The sequence below is a fragment of the Xiphias gladius genome, chromosome 8 (genome assembly GCF_016859285.1).
Source record: "Xiphias gladius isolate SHS-SW01 ecotype Sanya breed wild chromosome 8, ASM1685928v1, whole genome shotgun sequence".
NCBI lineage: Eukaryota > Metazoa > Chordata > Actinopteri > Istiophoriformes > Xiphiidae > Xiphias > Xiphias gladius.
In genome coordinates, this window is record NC_053407.1 from 11,004,251 (window position 1) to 11,022,066 (window position 17,816).

The window sequence follows — 17,816 nt, forward strand, 5'->3', positions numbered from 1 at the left end:
CTCTGCCAGCCTTTCGTTTCAGTGTGTGGATGCAGTGCTCGAACTGGCTGAAGACTGACGCTGTGCAACGATGCTGCAATTATTTTTAGTCAAGGAATCCCTGCGTGCACTGTAATGGTATCACACATCACTGGGGAGAATTATGGGGGGGGGGGGGGCTGAAATGGATGAGTGGAGGAGCACAACAAATGCAAATGCTTCCACACAGGTGCGCCGCATGGTACAATGGCGCAAAGGAACATCCCGCCGTGCTCTGGATACTATGGCGGGGGGTGGCAGTGCATAAATCCCTCCGTTACAAAGACGGATGCACACGGAGGGTGTGGAGAACAGTGATACGGTCAGATGAGTCACCCTTCAGCATATTCTCGACCAGTGGGCGAGCCCAGGTGCGGCGCGCACCGGGAGAAGGGCACGGGCCTGAAGGGTTTGGTCCCCTGCGGTGAGGAGGATCCCGCAGCTCCGTTAAACCCCCCCCGGACACACGAGCGAACTCTAGCGGCTGGAGCGCGATGGCCCAGATACACTGGAGGCGAAGTAGCGCGATGAGGGGGGGTGAGATGTTCAGCAGATTCCAATCGTTTCCTCAGCTCGAACGATTCTTTCTTCTGCTGTGATTTACACACGGTTACATTCTATATAGGCTCGTTATATAGGCGGTAGGTAGAGAGTGATATTGATCAGCTGTCAGTTACTGTGAGTTAGGCCCCTGGTAGAATAACGGAGTTGTTCTGCGGTCTAGCCGGCACCCAGCGACTGGTCAGGTTCCAATTCCCAGATTCAAATCGAGAACTTGATATGAAGGTGAGATGGTGTGAATCATATGCCGAGGTCCTCACAGTCGCCAGATCTCAACCCAGGTGAACACCTTCGGGGGGTTCTGGACCGACGCGCATGACAGCGCTCTCCACCACCATCCTCCAAACAGCAAATGAGGGAGCATCCCGGGGAGGAAACGCGTTCGCCACTCCGGTGGAGTTCCAGAGGCTCGGAGGACCAGTGCCGAGGTGGCCCGACAACTTCCGAAGACACTTTGTGTCGGTTTCTCCTTCGATTTTTGTCGGCCGTCCGGAGATTCCCGCGGATGCCACAGAAAAACCAAGGCACGATTCATCACCCACCTTTTACCCACCTCTTTACCACCGCAGACAAAAATCATCCCAGTACTGCAGCCACACGCACACAGAAGCACACTGTCCTGCCAAGTCAGTTATATTTAGTTGATATCTGTCTGTGTCTGTGGTTTTATGACAAAGTAGTTATGTGACCACATAACAATGTCAGGGTCTCTATTTTGGGGCTGTTGTGATATGGGATAGTTTTAGGAACGCATTGTTGCTCGTCCGTGCCATAAATCCTGTAGCTATATTCGCCTAAACCTAAGTTTCTGTTGCTGAAATGCTCTTTTTCCTGTTTAAGTCTCTGTGTGAGAGGCAGCTGCTCTTCCACTCACCCACCTGCCCCCTTTTTTTTCTTCTGCATACAGTGAAGCTTCAGCTCACCCCAGGCAATCCAGCGATGGACTGTGCTAATCTCTGATGTAGGGCGCCACGGAACTAAAACCCGGCCAGTCATCCCAGCTGTAGGAAAGAATAATAATAATAATAATAATAATAATAATAATAATAATAATACAGTCACTGCATGATAAAAGTGTAGTCTTTAGTTGAGGCATTGATGCTGGCTGTTTATTTAAAGATTATATGCAGTCCTGTAGTTGGTGAACCCCCCCCCCCCCCAACTGACATAGCATCTGGCTAGTCTGTGCTATGCTGTGCCGTTTTAAACAGAATCAAGTCGTTTGCTGAAACATCAGTCTCTCAGAAAAGGTTTTTCAATATCCAGTGTCCGGCTACCCACTGGCTTCCGTCTGGTCCTCCCAGTAAAAAGGCAACTGCTATGTGACACGAGGGGAGAGGACAGCGCTTCAGTTGCCGTGAACTCTTCGTCGTTGGTGTTAAAATGAAAGACGACGGGATTTTATTTGCTTTCAGCCACGCCTAGTGTCTCTTTCCCCTACATTTTGACCTTCTGACCAGGCCTACTCGAGAAATCGGGACACAGTTATGTGCTCGCAGCGAAAAGCCACCGATGCAGGTTTGCTTGTTCCCCATGAAGTATCAGGCTCCCATTGTTTTCAACTCCACTAAGAACAGCTTGCCAAGTCTTATGGCAGCATTCACACAAGTCATCCAACATTTTTAATTAACACTGATTTATAGATGTGGCAACTTTATGTTTTGCTTTATACCTTCACTGCTACCAGATTGAGGGTAAACTGTAATGGAAATTTAAGAAGAATCTCCAGTAATCGTTAGTGCTTCTCAGTACCGTTTTCTATGTCAGAGGCTAAAATGGGAAGAACAACATCCGAACCTGCAGTCAAACAGTCATTTGGAGTTTTCATATATTATAAGGGGGAAAAAAAACTGATTGTCTGTCTCTGGTGGGTCCCTGTCAGGAGCACAAGTATCTTTTTTATTGTTTTTAAGAGTCTGGTTCTCAGTTTAGTTAATGGTACTGCAAGCAAAGGACATCATTTTCATAGCAACTCAAGAGTGGATGAATACTTTATCTTCTACTGAATCCCTGTTACTTAAATGTGAATGCTGCCATAAGACTTGGCAAGCTGTTCTTAGTGGAGTTTAAAACAATGGGAGCCTGATACTTCATGGGGACCAAGCAAACCTGCAGTGGTGGCTTTTCGCTGCGAGCACATAACTGTGTCCCGATTTCTGGAGTAGGCATGGTCAGAAGGTCAAAATGTAGCCAGTTTCCGTGCATGTTAAACGGCGACTGTCTGTGTCAACACTCACGTAAACTGCTCATTACATTTAAGCTTATCTTCTTGCTGTTTGTGAAGGTCAACGTGTTATGGATTACATTGACCATAAATCGTTTTAACCACTAAGAAAAGGCCATGAGTCTGCCCCTGTTGGTTACATGGATTAAAAAAATCTGCTCCCATGTGGGTCTTTGCTGATCCATCTGTACAAGTCAGCTGCTGCTGGAGTGGGATCTCTCCCTACAGGATTGGACGCACAATTCATCCGTCCCAGGAACTCATAAATATTTTATACCATTGTTTTTCATGTGTTTGAGCCTAGTTATTCAGTCGCCACTGTGCTCCTTCTGCTTGTATTGTGGACTAATGTAATAAATGACTCGGGCAGAGTTATGTCATTCCTGAAAACGTGGTGTTGGGATTTAGATTAGAGCTCTTGCTCACGCTTCACTTGCACCTTTGTGTGACGTTCGCTCTGCTCATTCAGTAGCTGTACCCACATCTCTCTCCGTTCTCTCACCTCATCATTCGCTGTTCCCTCCCGCCCAGGCCGTCCTACCTTTAGTGGCTCTGTAGCGCATTTCTCCAGCTCGCCTGCACATTCTGCTCCCTCTGCTCTCGTCTTCCAAGGTCGATTCTGAGCTCTCATTTGCAAAGAGACAGGAATAGCAGGTGCACTGCAGAATGCCGCCGCTGCTCTAGCTGTAGAGCATGTTTCCAGTGTGTATGTGCGTGCGACGTGAACATGTCTGAATACATTCCAGTGGAGCTGTGCGGTGCTGTGTGCAAATGAGGCTCTAGTTTTAGAGGATGTATGCAGACTGCGGGCAGGAGGGATGCAGATGTTTCTCACCAGCGTGGCTGGGAAAGCTGCTTAGGCTGCCGGAGAGGAGAGGGAGCTGCTGCTGCACTGGACTGTGACTGCCTCTGACCCCTTCTTCTTCTTCTTCTTCCCCCGCCTTCCCGCCTTCTCCTCTGTTTCACTGGATCTGATATTTGGAAGCTGGATTCGAGAGGGAGCAGGAAGGAGGTCACTTTGGGAATTACCGGGATCTACTGAAGACGCCGTCAGTCTTCCCATTGAAAAGACGACATGCTCTGAGAGCCTCTCTCTTAAATCTGTCTGTCTCTCCTCTCTCTCTGGTCCTCCTCCTCCCCCTTTTCCTCCGACCGGATCCCTGCAGAGTCCCGGTTCCACCATGTCCTTGGCATTTTGTGGGGACGAGAATAACTCGGTGGCCTACAATGTGGACAGGGGGGTTCTGAACAACGGATGTTTCCTGGACGCGCTCAATGTGGTGCCACATGTCTTCCTTCTCTTCATCACCTTTCCCATCCTTTTCATCGGTGAGTGTCGCTTCGAGGTGAGCTCTTCAACCTCTTCACACCACACCTCCCCACACAGATCACATGCACACACACACACATGCTCAGATAAGGTGTCAGAACAAGTGCTCAAGGATCTGAAATAAGACTGATGGCCTTCAACATGTTCCCTATCTGCCCCTCTCAGTTTTTACACTATCAGCTTCCTTACTTTTGCATGTGATTTATGAACAACTGCGTGATATGCATGAAAAAAGTGTTCCGTTCTGTTTCCATAATAGCTTCTGTACACTTTAATACACTTAGCTTTTATTTTATTCATTAGCTTGTTCGACTGTGCATTTCTTTCCCTTAGTTCAAGGACATGAGGGTATACTTCTTGAGCTGCAAACATTTTTGCAGCCAAATGGGACTCGTCTGATGAAATGTAGCGTACAGAGGCAAACAGATGCCATCATGCCGGCAATAGGTTACACCTCCTCCGCTGCCCTGCCATTATTTCAGTGTCATCGTCAGTATGTAACAGACCAGCTCTGCGTCGCTGCGCACCCCCCGCTGCTATAGTTACACATGCTCTGGCTCATGTCAGTGTGTATGTGTGCGTGTGTGTTTGAAAGCAGTCAGCACCTTTTTTTTTTTTTTTTTCAAGCAGGACAACACTTTGTAACGCCACGCTCTGGCTCTTTGTTCCTGTTGTTCACTGTATCTGAGAGAGTGGAAGAATATGCAAACTCTCTATTTATATTTAACGCACACGCAATGCCTTTCTCAGTAACACACTGGACTCCCAGTTCATTCACTTATGCTTGTCCTTGAACTCACGCCTACACATACTTCCATATTACCCCATTTCCATTTATTTGTAATTTATGTTTGGAGGCTTTTGTATTAAGCTGTTCTAATCTTTTTCAGCTTTCAGAGTAATTTCTGTCACTATATTGAGCCTCATTTGTTCTCAACACTGCTGTGCCTGACTACCGTCTCACAGAGCCACTAGCATGGCTGTAGACTGTTAGTCATGTTTCCAGAGGCACTGTTGACGTCCATAAACGTTCTTTCCCCCTTCTTATTAACACTGCAAATCAAATTCAACTAATTTATGCTAATGAGCAGGGTAAAAGAGGGAAAAGGAGAGTCCATTGTTGGAGGATAACCTATGAGCTGCAGCGATTCCTCTCTCCCCCCTGTCACCCTAAGTTGTGTTTGCAACTGCTTTCACTAACAACTTTGCCACCAAAGACAAACCTCAGGGGTGTGAAAGCTTTTCTTTTCACCTTGAGCCGCCTGACAAACCCTCGTAAGCCAGAGTCCCTTTTATATACTATATTCTGCACCCATTCTGCCCTGCAGCTACGCGATGTGTTGCTCTTTAGAGTGCTGGCTCGTCAGTCCACCTAGTCACATCAAGGCTGCCCGTGTGAGCGGATACTGGGGATACATGCACCGTAGCCCCTTAATAAGGAGGTCTGCACTACACCAGCATTCAGAGAGGAGGAGTATTGCACCTCAGTCTTCTGCTGTGTCAAAACAACAACTCAAAATGAGGCCCATATTTATAATTACCTGGAGCTGGCCAAAGGAATAAATCCATATATATTATAATTTAAAAAATAGTTACTATAGTTCTTGTTTTACACATTTTATCTAATTTAATGCGCACATTTATCAACAATTTGATCATTTTACATTTGATTTGTGTACATTTGGCAAATTGTAATATTGTACACCAATATGGGAAAAATATTTCTATTAATATTGTGATTTGGTTTTAGTTATATTGCTCAGTACTCGAGCAGATGGTATGAATTTACGTGTGTTTGCATGTTTTACAAAGAGAGGGAGGAAGAGGCAAATAAAGGAAGAGATGCAGTGCATGGATCTGTGTGTGTGTGTGTGTGTGTGTGTGTGTGTGTGTGTGTGTGTGTTTGACTGCCAGCAAGTGCCAACACTTGCAACTATCCAGCAGCTAATGTGCCAACAGCAGAGGAGTTATTAACAGAATTTTACCAGCGGAGACGTGTTTTATGACAGAAGTGACTCGCACTAATAACATAAATTGCACTTTGATGACCTAATCATAGTTATTTTTCCAGTCTGACTTGAGACCAACATCGGTCTAAGTGAAGGGGCAAAGGAAAAAGAAGGTGTAGCTAGCGATAAGTAATTGACTAATAATTGACCGGAGGGTCTCGGGCCAGCAGCCGTCTAGCAACTCTCATTACCTTGCCTGCCAAGCATCAAGCAATGCCCTGAAAGTTAAAATAGGACAGATTTCCTGAACTCCAAAAAGTTAACACTCTGGCAAGCTTCCATCCTTTCCCGCAGGCTCATCTTTTTAGTTTTCCCTTTGTCAGTTATTCAGCCTTGCTGTGAGCACGGGAGCACTTTGTCATGTAGCTCACGATGTTCAAGGTCGCACGGGGAGTAGAAAGCAGTGCAATAAGTCAAGACTGTGCACAAGGTTAGTTTTTATGCGCAAATTCACAGCTGCTCACATAGAAATGAGTCCAGAAAAATTCTTAGGTCATTTCAGTCTATGTTTACATTGCCTGTGTGCGGAAGATTCATCCTGCTTTTATTTGACTCTTTACCGATTCTGACCTAAATGTTTGATTCCTGTTTGAGGCTGGGGCAGCCAAAGTTCAAAGGTCCACATCCACCACAGCACCTGGCTTCACTTTCCTGGTCACAACCTGCGCTGGCTTCTCACCTTTGTCCTGCTCTTCATCCTCGTCTGTGAGATTGCAGAGGGCATCGTCTCTGATGGGTATGTCTGACACACTAACTCGTCTAACTTTGTAGCCTCATCATCATTTCAATCAGGTGCATGTGTTTTTTTTTTTTTGTTTTGTTTAATTTTACAGACTCCTGACACTGATAATGTTACTATGAGATTCCAACAACGAATAATCCAAAAATGTACTTTAAAAACTCTGTCTATATTATTTTACTATAATTACTTCTGAGATAGTGGTGTATTTGTAATAAACAGATGAAACCAACAGCGAGATAATGATCCATACTGCATTATTATTTTGTGAACCACTAGATTTTGGAAGGAGTCTGCTTCATAGTTGTGTGACAGTGGTTCCTCAGAGTATTGCTGATTCACACTGTTCATCTAGTCAAAGACTCTTTTGCACCTGAGATGGGAAGAATGCAATTGACTGTAATTAACACTTCACTAATGGCTATTTATCAACTCTACTTCCATATGACAATCACTCAGTTATGGTCACTAGAGAAAACCGTGCTTAAACTCACCATGTGTCGCTGAGACGAGCTGTAGATGGTGTGGAAATGGATCAGCAATTCTCTATCTTGCTCTGTGGCTAAGACTTGGTGTTGTAGTTTGTGATTACTCTCAAATTAACAGATTTTTTCTTGGTTAGAATGATAACTGGAGTAAATTTTAATGTCCAGTAGAGTGGTAGAGAGCCTACCCGTTTAGTTTGGAGTACGAACAGAAAACCTTTGACAGGATTTAGACTGCAAATAGGACAAGACACATGGTGTTTTTTCCTAAATTTTAATATTACGTATAGAAAAAAAGCACAGGGAAATCACTGTCTGCCACTACTCCTCCTTATTTATTTCTCTCCCCTTCTTTCTGTCTGGACCCTACGTGTCCTGATGTTGTCTGACGTAGTGAGTCCATGCGTAACCGGGCCCAGTAAACACTTAGGATTTCTGTTTATTAGCCATCTCCGCAGGCCGGAGACCTTGAGTTCAAGACAATTCAAGGAAAACAAATGTTGTGGTTAACGAGGACAGGATGGGTATAGCCACATTGGTTTGGTTTGCCAAGCATTCATTTCAAACCCTGATATCCCTGGTACTTTGCCACATCAATGTTTGTTGTTGTCAAAATTTGTGTAAGTCATTCTGTGCTTACTCTAATCCTTTTCCTCTTCTATCTGACATTTATTTGCAGGTTCAGCCAATCTCTCCACCTTCACCTATACATGCCTGCAGCTCTGGCCTTCATGGCTGGCATCACTTCTATTGTCTACTATCATAACATCGAGACCTCCAACTTCCCCAAACTACTATTAGGTACCATAGTCTTAAATTCAGCTATCATTTGTTAATTAATCATTCACGTTTTTTTTTTCCATTTACTTTTACTTACTGAGGAAAAGTTTACTGAACACAAGTGAACACAATCTTCTACCCTTTACTGTCGGTCTTTGGGTAGCTCCGCTGCACAGGGTTTCAAACAAGAGCCCAGAACTATTTGAAGCATCAAAATTGGATTAAGTGTGTGAAAACACGTGTGAAATGTAAAATCATTACTGAATAGTGACCAGGGCTCCCAAAGCCAGGATTAAACAAACTGCGTGATAGAAAACTGACCCTTGTCAACTCTTTGAACAACAACCGATTCAAATTGCACGAGCTTCTCAGGTGGCTATAATTATAAAACAGAGCTGCAAGGTCACGGCAACTTTGTACAGCTGAATGGTTCATTACCTTTAACTGAGAATGCACAATGATTGGCGGTTTTATCATTTAGTCATACTATTTCTGCTGCTCTGGGTAGCTATTGTCACTTTTCATTAAGAAAAATTTTACCTGAGATATTTGCGTAATTCTTGTTGTTCATGTTGCGGAATAGTTCTCGCTTGTAATTACAGTATATTCATTACAATTCTTTATGGCCTGTGAGAATTAGTACACTATAATAAAATATCCCCATGGCAATGCTTCAAGATATATGTTAAAATGTTTGCTCCTGGAATGATCACCCTGTTTCTACTCTTCGACTGTTTTCACAGTTTTCCTTTCCGCCTCATGCATCATTAACTCATCTGTGTTCAACTCTCGGCGCTTTACTCGCTACTCACATCACGTCGCTGAGCCTCCTTGGGCTCTTAGGTCTCCTATTCACAGTCAGTCACTTGAGGAAAAGTGGCAAAGCGGCACTTTGGTTATTATTGCATGGCCATGGATTAATCTTCCTCAGAATTGGGACTCTGCCATTGACCCTCATGCTGATACTATTGTCACAGTATGGATCTTCTTCATTACAAAGAAGTAAACACTGTAAATGAGTCTGCTGCAGAGTCTGAGGATATCATCCGGCTCTCTTGTTACGCCACAGTGTAATAATTCCCTCTCGACACTCATCCTTATTCAGTGTTTTCACAATCAGTCTCTCAGTATTTACCCCAGTAAACCCACCAATGACATGATGTGACTCTCTCAAAATATCTTCATGAAGTAAAGACAGTTGACTAACCTGCTATTTACTGGCTGTACTTATCAGACTGTAGCAAAGTTTGCTTGGATTTTGCAGAAATCCAGTTGCAGACCAACTGATTTTATACTGAACATTCAATTTAAACTTCAGCTCTAATATAATCTATCTGTAGTCGGGTTATTTATCTTTTAGGCTTGTCCGGTGATCTGTTATGTCTCTCTGATCCCTGTTAAATCTCCTCAGCCCTGCTGATCTACTGGGTGCTGGCCTTCATCATGAAGACCATCAAGTTTGCCAAATACACCGAGCATGGAATCAGCCCGAGACAGCTACGCTACTGCATCACCGGACTGCTGGTGCTGCTTTATGGACTCCTACTAGCTGTGGAGATCAATGTCATCCTGGGCAGGGTGGGTGTTTCTATGTCTGTGTGTGTGTGTGTGTGTGTGTGTGTGTGTGTGTGTGTGTGTGTGTGTGTGTGTGTGTGTGTGTGTGTGTTCTTGGATACAGTCACGTCTCCTTCTCTTAGTCTGAAATCCAAATGGCTACAGTGTTCATTGTTAAGTAAAGCTGAAGTTAAGAATAGGTTGGATCCAATGATGCTACATGTTTGTTTTTCCTTGTCACCCACACTGAGCTGTTAAAAAGGTCATGTTTATGTATGTACATGTGATAGGGGTGGCGGCACTCAAAACGCTACTGTTGCTGTTATTTGAGATAAAAGGAAGGTCAAAAGCAAAAATAAAAGATTATTACCTGAGGGCAAAAGCCAGATCCTTTCAGCCTTGCGAAACAGACAGTAAGAGCCTCTGGCCGGCTTCTTGCTCATGCAGTTTGTGGTTCAAAGTTGTGCAGATTAGTGCCACACAAATCAGTGACTGGAATGGGATCAATGATATCTTTAAAAAATGGTTGTGAAAGTGGAATGAACCGAGAAAATGTCACGCTGGTGTACACTTTTTCCCCCCGTTTCCTTTAGACAACTGAGAGTGTGTTTGCCTCGGCTAATCTCTGCACTGAGCACACATCTGTTATTGAATCTGACTCCCCTGAGTGAACAGAAAAGAAAGTGATTCTCCCATCATACCCTGCACTTGGTCTCTTGAAGCGCTTGCTGTGTCAAAACTGTTTCTATTTGAGTATTTTTACTGGATCATATCCATGTAGTGTGTTAGTATTAATTAATTATTTTAGGAATTGCTGCATCGGCTTTTCATTAATCCACTCAAATCACAGTCAGTCATATTTTACTAATTAATATGCCATAAAACATGACTATTATTGAGTATTATTAATGAATATTGTTCTTATATTGATCCATTTTCAAACAAAACTATGAAAATAGATCTACCACATAATTAATTTATTTGTTTGTGTTTATAAATAGTCCAGTGTTGGGACATTTTCTGTGGTAATTCATCTGCCAGTCACTAACCTAATTTCTATAAATCTTAAAAAAACACTCATCTCTAAGGACTCTGTTTCACTTTTTTTCTTGACATAATACATTGTATAAGTTTCACTGCATCATATCTATTGTTTTCAATTTGTTCTATTCTGTTGACCTTTTTTAATTGTAGAAGCTCCAGTCTAACAGTTGTGAAAGTAGTAAAGAAATATGTGAAATATTCATCTTCAATATCAGAGAACCTGTAATTAATACGAAATACAGGCCATTTATCTTTCAGCAGCTAAAATAAGCCCACTAATATGAGTGTGTTCAGCTGTCATGGCCATTATGTTGTAGTTCTCAGATGCAGTATCGAGAAAATTATGATTTTTATCTCTGTGGAGGTTGTCACAGATGAGTTGATGCTTCTGCTTCATTGAATGTCGAATCACCGGTTGCATGTTTTTATATTCACCCTGGGTTTTCAGGACACTGCACAAGACACGGCGGGTTAAATGAAAAATCAAACTTGTCTTTCTGCCCGCCTTCTTTTTTTCTTCTCTCACAGCGCTACATGTGTTTCGCCAACCCCACAGAGGTGAAGCCTCCTGAGGACCTTCAGGACCTGGGTGTTCGTTTCCTACAGCCCTTCGTTAACCTGTTGTCCAAAGCCACCTACTGGTGGATGAACACTTTCATTACCTCTGCCCACAGACGACCCATTGACCTCAAGGTCATCGGCAAACTGCCCATCGCGATGAGAGCCCTCACAAACTATATAAAGCTGCGCAAGGCCTTCGAAGACCTGAAGGTTAGTGCACCAACTGACCGGTTTAGTGTGGGTAAACTTTTTTGAATAAGTTTTGTTAACAGTATGGGATTGGTGTCCATTGCTTCAATCCACTTAGCTCATAGATCAGTGTGAAAAGGCATCAAAAGACACACAGCTCACACGAAACATTAATTCAACCAATATGAGCTGAAGAGTATTACGAGTGAACATTACATGAGATGACTGTGCCATTTTCGACAATGTGCATTAGCAAAGAAACTCACGGGCTCCTGTTCATTCTGTAGTAACAAGCATTATAAAATTTACCAGATCTTTTAACATGTGGGAGAGCCCCAGGTTTACTATCTGATTTCACTGAACTTCGTGAGATCAGAGATCTTGTAACTGATATGGTAAAAATCAAAAGCATTGTTTTTTTCCTTGCAACATTGGTGCTGAATAAATAATTATGAATGTGTCAGGCACTGGTGCAGATGGCCACAGAAGTTAACAGAAGATGATTTGTATGCTGGAAACGAAATCTGCAAAAAGGGACAGATGATATATAAGTCTAGTTTCTATCAGAAGCGAAATGTTTAACCCTTTTTGTACACAAATACCAGAGCAAACATTTACATGTTAAGGTTCCTTATGTTTTTTAAAGCAAACATTATTCCTCGTAAAACCAGAAACAGCAGAAAACTGCTACTGTCTTTCTCTGAATGCGGTGGTTTTCGTCAGGGGATTGAGTTCTTCAACTCACAGACACAAATAAGGTTTTCTGTATTTATGTAAGAGCTTAGAGTGCAGCTTGTTTTTATGTTTTGGTCATGTTTGTGATACAGCTGTTCTCATAAAAAAAAAAAAAAAAAAAAAATCTCTCTTGATCTCTGTCCTGTGATGACTCAGTTCTAGCTGTGCTGGGACCATTAAACTCTATTCAGACGTCACACACAAACGATTAGTCAATAGTGTAAACACTGAAATGTCACATTGCCCTTAGATGTGCGCACATGTACACATGCTCAGACCTATTCTCTCTCTCTCAGTCTTGTAATTACCTTGTTTTAGTTTGAGAAACACAGAGAAAAATGTCAGATCACAATATTTACTGTGGTTCCTTCCCTATCATTGCTTAGACTACTGTTTTTGGTGTAGTTGCATTGAATTATATTACGGTATGCTGTAAGGCGTTTCTAATATCTTTGCTTCTCCTTTCAATATAGGGGTGGCATGGTGGCTCATTGGTTAGCACTGTTGCCATGTGCAGTTTGAATCTGTTGGCTGGCTCGGGCACTTCTGTTGGGTTGCCGCTCGGGTTCAGATTCAGGGGGAAGTGAAGTCTCGTTCCCTTTACCTTAACCTGAAGCTGACCTTCACCCTGCAACTAACCACTCATGTCTTATGATACTTAAGCTGACCCCAACGTCACCCTAACCCTAACCAGTTATCTCTGCGTAATCCCAAGTGTCGGACACTAATGTTTACCATTTCTGTGTTGGCTTTGCATGTTATCCCTTTGCGTCTTTGTGAGTCTCCCCTGGGTGCTCCAGTTTCCTGCTAACATCCGGAGACATTCAAGTGAGGTAGACTGGAAACTCGAGGTGTGGACGAGATGTGTGTACGACTGTGTTTACTTCTCTGTATGTGTTGGTCCTGTGATGGACTCACAATGTGCCCCCTGCGACTCTAGGCGGGTATATGGGATTGATGGATGGATGGATGGATGGATGGATTTCGTTCACTACCAACAACATCAAGGGTGGCTGCAGGTCAGTTTGGTTATTACTCGAGGATTTAGTAACTCCAGAGACCCCTGTCCACATGTGCCCTTGAGTGAGACACTGAATCAAACTGGTCCTAATGTGTTTATATGAAGAAAAATATAAATGAAGAGCACTGTTCTGAAATGTGAAAACTAGCATTTTCAAAATCAAACACTTCACCCTATGAAGTGAAATACTGACACTTTTTCAGTTCCTCCTCTTCTTTTGCAAAGTTGATACACTGGCCAGTTTTGAATACAGCTCTTCCAAATTATACTCCCTAGAAAGTTGGAAAGTACAGTTTTCCAGTTATTAAAACCATGTAGTCTGTTTGCTGGAGAATTAAACAGGCTGATGGAACAGTGAGGTCTTTGCTCTCACCCTGAGGCGGTGCTCTTTCAGTCTTATTAATGCAGTCCAAGCTGAGGATGTTTCCTTGTTATTCCTCCCTTTCCTCTCTCCCGTCTCACTTTTGGAGCACGTGTCAGGGGTCGGAGGTGAAGGGCCTCCTCTACAGGGTCACCGTTTTCCAGTGTTTGGAAGGTCACAGAGATTCGTCACTGGTGCGCGTGCGTCCGGTGTGAAAGCAACCCCACTTCCTTCCGGCAGGAGCGAAGGATGAGAGAGATGAAGAGATCCCAGTGGAGAGGTGGGGGGGTGGGATGGGGGTGGGCGGGCACTTAGAGGAGAGCCTGGGGGCACTGGGTCATTCCCATTCTACTGTGAACGAGGTGACATCCCGACCCCTGCGGGGGTGAAAGCACTGCACTTCATGGGAAGCTAGCTGCACTCTGAGTGTGTGAGAATGAAACATCCTCTTTCCATTTTGTTTGAACCTAAGGTAGAAAGAAAGGACGTGTTTCTGTACATGTGTGCGTGTGTGTTTGTGCGTTGTGTACAGTGACACATTGCGTATGAAGGCTGAGATTCTTTCTAAGCTCAAATGGAAAGCTAGAGATACATGATAATGGTCACGTCTGTTCTCACAGAGAGAAAATGAATGTTCACAGAGATAAATACACACACACGCACACACACGCGCACACGCACGTAAACACACACATATACAAACACATAAACACAGTGAAATGTTCTGGGAGTGTTTACTACATTGTGACGGTCCAGATGTTTTCCTCTGATCATTGCTTATGGACTCACTGAGCCAAGCTGTTGTGTTGTTTCTGAAGCTAATATATTTTGGACATTATCACTGAATATAAATTGAGATCAGTAGCTATTACAGACTGTCTCGGAAATCTATTTCACTCTCAAAGCAATTTTTAATTCTCTCAAGATTCTCTGTCATTTGTGGTAATCTCAGACCCCTGAACATCTTTTTCACTGGCTGCTTATTCCTCATCCTCTGTAACACTGTCAAGGTTGTCCAGCATTGTTAGTTACAGAGCAGTTGTACATGACTGACTGAGCTTCACTGTGAAAGTCGGCCTTAATCACCACATCCCACGATGCAGCAGCAGCAGCAGCGGGGAGGATGGAAACCCCCGAACTTGACCTCATTTTGCAGGTTTTTGTTGCAGTGGTGGAGCGTGTGCTGAGTTAATGGTGTCGATTCAGCTTTTATGTTCAAGCCATTACATCGTCTTGCTTTCTTAGCCGGCGTGTATTATCTAACCTAGTTTCTTTTTCTTTTGTGCTGTTACTTCAGTTCCACAGAGAAATGGCTGTGCAGTGTTTGGCGTTACAAATTACCTCTGGAAAGAAGTAACCATCCAATTTACTCCCATCTTCGACAACAGCTATCTTCTTTACACTAATATAACAATGTGAATTTGTCAGTGATAGATTGGGATTCATATTTGTATATTTGTTGCTGTTTTCAGCAAATGACATTCAACATCCGAATGCAGCTCTTTTCTCCTCAATGTATTCACGCAACGCGGTGGTGTTTTTCTACCTCTGTCCTTCTTCTTATCTTTCTTCAGAGGCCTCAGGGCACAGCACCCCAGGGTCCAAAGTGGATATGGCAGGCCCTGAGGAAAGCATTTGGCAGGCCTCTCATCCTCAGTATCACATTCCGCTTCCTGGCCGACCTGCTGGGCTTCGCCGGTCCACTCTGCATCTCTGGCATCGTCCACCACATCAGCAAAGACAACCGCACCATTCAGCCGCCGGTGAGGGCTCCATCACACTGCCATGCGCACAATAGGATAACATGACACAGGAAATGAAATCGCTCCTGAAATTGTTATTTGAGTAGAATTCTCACAGTCCACAATATTTTTCCAGAAATATACACAAAGGATCCGAGCATATTGTGTTCCTTGTCGCTAGTGAGTTGTGATAACATTCGTGATACACTAGCTAGTAAGTAAACCTTGTGTTTAGAATATTTTAACACATTTATAATGGTGATTTACTTGGGTGAATATTTCGGCAAGGCAGAGATTGGTTACGGAGAGGACAGGTGAAATGCAGGTTTCGTGTCTCGTGTGTGTGTTGCCATATTTTAAAGTGACCTCGAAAAATTTTAAACATGATTATGGCATCATACAAAATATTCCAAAGCATCAGTTTCTGTTTGTAGAAGAAAATCAACAACCCTGACTCATCTTTGGTACATTCACTGATTTAGTTTTGTAAATTTCTCCAAAACCTGGCAGTCAACCCTCATATCGTTGTCTTTGCAAAGACAAATCAGCCTTTATCTTTTTTCTTCGGCTGCTGTTTTTTTTTTTATATCTCTCCCTCAATGACACTGACAATTGCAAAGTTTTGGGAAAAAAATGATCCTCGGTTATTATATATTAAGAGTTTAACACTCAACAACCAAATCTGCTTCATCAGGACTGTGTGGGTGTCGTTTGATCAGATTTGACTGACAGTATTGGCAACAGAAGCAAATACCCATTTTAAAGCACTGAGAAGACTGATAAAATGATATTCATAATTTATTTTTCTAGCCTCACTTTCACCTACTTCAACCTAAGAAACAGTGACAGTAACACCCTCTGACAGAACGTATCTTGGCTCCAGAATAGTTGTCTGTTTTCGCCATGGACTTCACCCAGAAATCACATTAAATATCTCACCTATCAGTGTGATTGGCAGAAACATCAGAGTTATCTGCAATAACCAGTTTTTATCTGTATTTGTTCAGTTTCATTCTTGAGCCAGTGGAGTTTGTGTGCCGCAGCAGGAAACATGTAACATGTAGACATAATCAATATGGTCCAGCCTTTGCTCGGTACAGGGCTTGAGGAAAATTTAAGTCATAAAATGTCACATAACAGGCTTTCAGGGATAATATGTAATGTAGATGTGGAGCTGTTGGCACAAATAAACAGAGATCCGAGATAAGAACTCGGAGACAAAGAGAAACAGCTTCGGCAGACATTACAGACGTCGCATGGCTTCCTCCTGCCTCTCAAAGGTCACTCTTACAGTTTGATGAGACATTTATGATGCCCTCGCCCTCCAGTACACCTGCCCTGATGGTGCACTAATTTAAGCCTCGTCAAATATTTATGAGATTTATTGCTGCTGGAGCTGTCTCGGTTTCTTAGATTCCACACAGGGCAGACTGCCACATCAGGCATCCACTAAGACATCTTTGAGAGTAACTCTGCAAGAATTATTTGTTTGAAAGTCAACATCCACACGATGCAGTGAAATATCAAAAGCTAATTTGAAAATGGTAAAAAAGACTTGAAGCTCAAAGTTTGTCAGGTTGGAGAGAAGACTGAAAATAGGCCTGTTTGTAAATAGTGACAGTTTCAGCCAGTGAGTCTGTGGCGGGATAGTGTTCTTGGGTCAATAGAGAGGGAGAAATATGTGTTTCTGGGGATGGAATGAGAAAGCAATATGAAAGAGAAATTTTGAGAATGAGTTGATGTGGAGTTGGGGCACATTCCCAATCAGTAATTTGATCATCCCCTGGGAAAATGATCTCTGACTCGTGCAGAATTCATTCGTCTTTGAGGGGATACTGTGTCCGACACCATAGCTTAACCACAGTCTTCTTTGGTTTCCAACTTAACCTCCATCTATCAGCTGTGTAACACAGTCTGAGGGCTCAACATCAGTTCAGTTTGATTCACATGCAGTATTGTAGACTGCTGTGAAATGGAAATGATACATTCTGACTAGATGCTGTTATGCCCTTGACTTTTGAAGTGATACACAGGAACGATTTTAGTTGAAAAATTCATTATTGACAGAAACTCTCAAAGTCAAATCCAGTCCCGCAGAGCTCAGCCTGCGGGACTGACTGAACTCTGCTCACACAGTTCAACCTGTGTGAGCGACCTTGCTGAGGTTCCTGCCTTACTAATAATGACGAACTGGTCAATATCTCCCCCCCCCATGCCTGTGCCTCCAGATGAGGTTGCTCGGTATTTGTTTCATTTCCTCCAAGGAGTTTCTGGAGAATGCATATGTGCTGGCTGTCCTGCTCTTCCTCGCCCTGCTCCTTCAGAGGACCTTCCTCCAGGCCTCCTACTACGTGGCCATTGAAACAGGCATCAACCTGCGCGGGGCCATACAGGTACGGTTTTAGAGAAATTCTCCAAGTGACATGTGATTTTTGGCCAAAAGTTCATGACTTTATTGAGGTT

The 17,816-nt window shown here is 43.3% G+C and overlaps 1 protein-coding gene across 2 annotated transcripts in view; it reads left to right on the forward strand.

Annotated features, from left to right (window-relative positions):
• Positions 1–3,984: 3,984 nt before the first annotated feature.
• Positions 3,985–17,816, forward strand: part of abcc8 (ATP-binding cassette, sub-family C (CFTR/MRP), member 8) — a 50,632-nt gene continuing 36,800 nt past the window's right edge. The window contains exons 1-7 of one of the 2 annotated variants that reach the window (XM_040133934.1): positions 3,985–4,132; positions 6,737–6,878; positions 8,046–8,167; positions 9,558–9,724; positions 11,273–11,515; positions 15,186–15,374; positions 17,582–17,746. In XM_040133934.1, coding sequence (XP_039989868.1) covers positions 3,985–4,132; positions 6,737–6,878; positions 8,046–8,167; positions 9,558–9,724; positions 11,273–11,515; positions 15,186–15,374; positions 17,582–17,746 — 1,176 coding nt within the window. Of the gene's footprint in view, positions 4,150–6,736; positions 6,879–8,045; positions 8,168–9,557; positions 9,725–11,272; positions 11,516–15,185; positions 15,375–17,581; positions 17,747–17,816 lie in introns of both variants that reach the window. The other variant, XM_040133935.1, reaches the window with a different exon arrangement.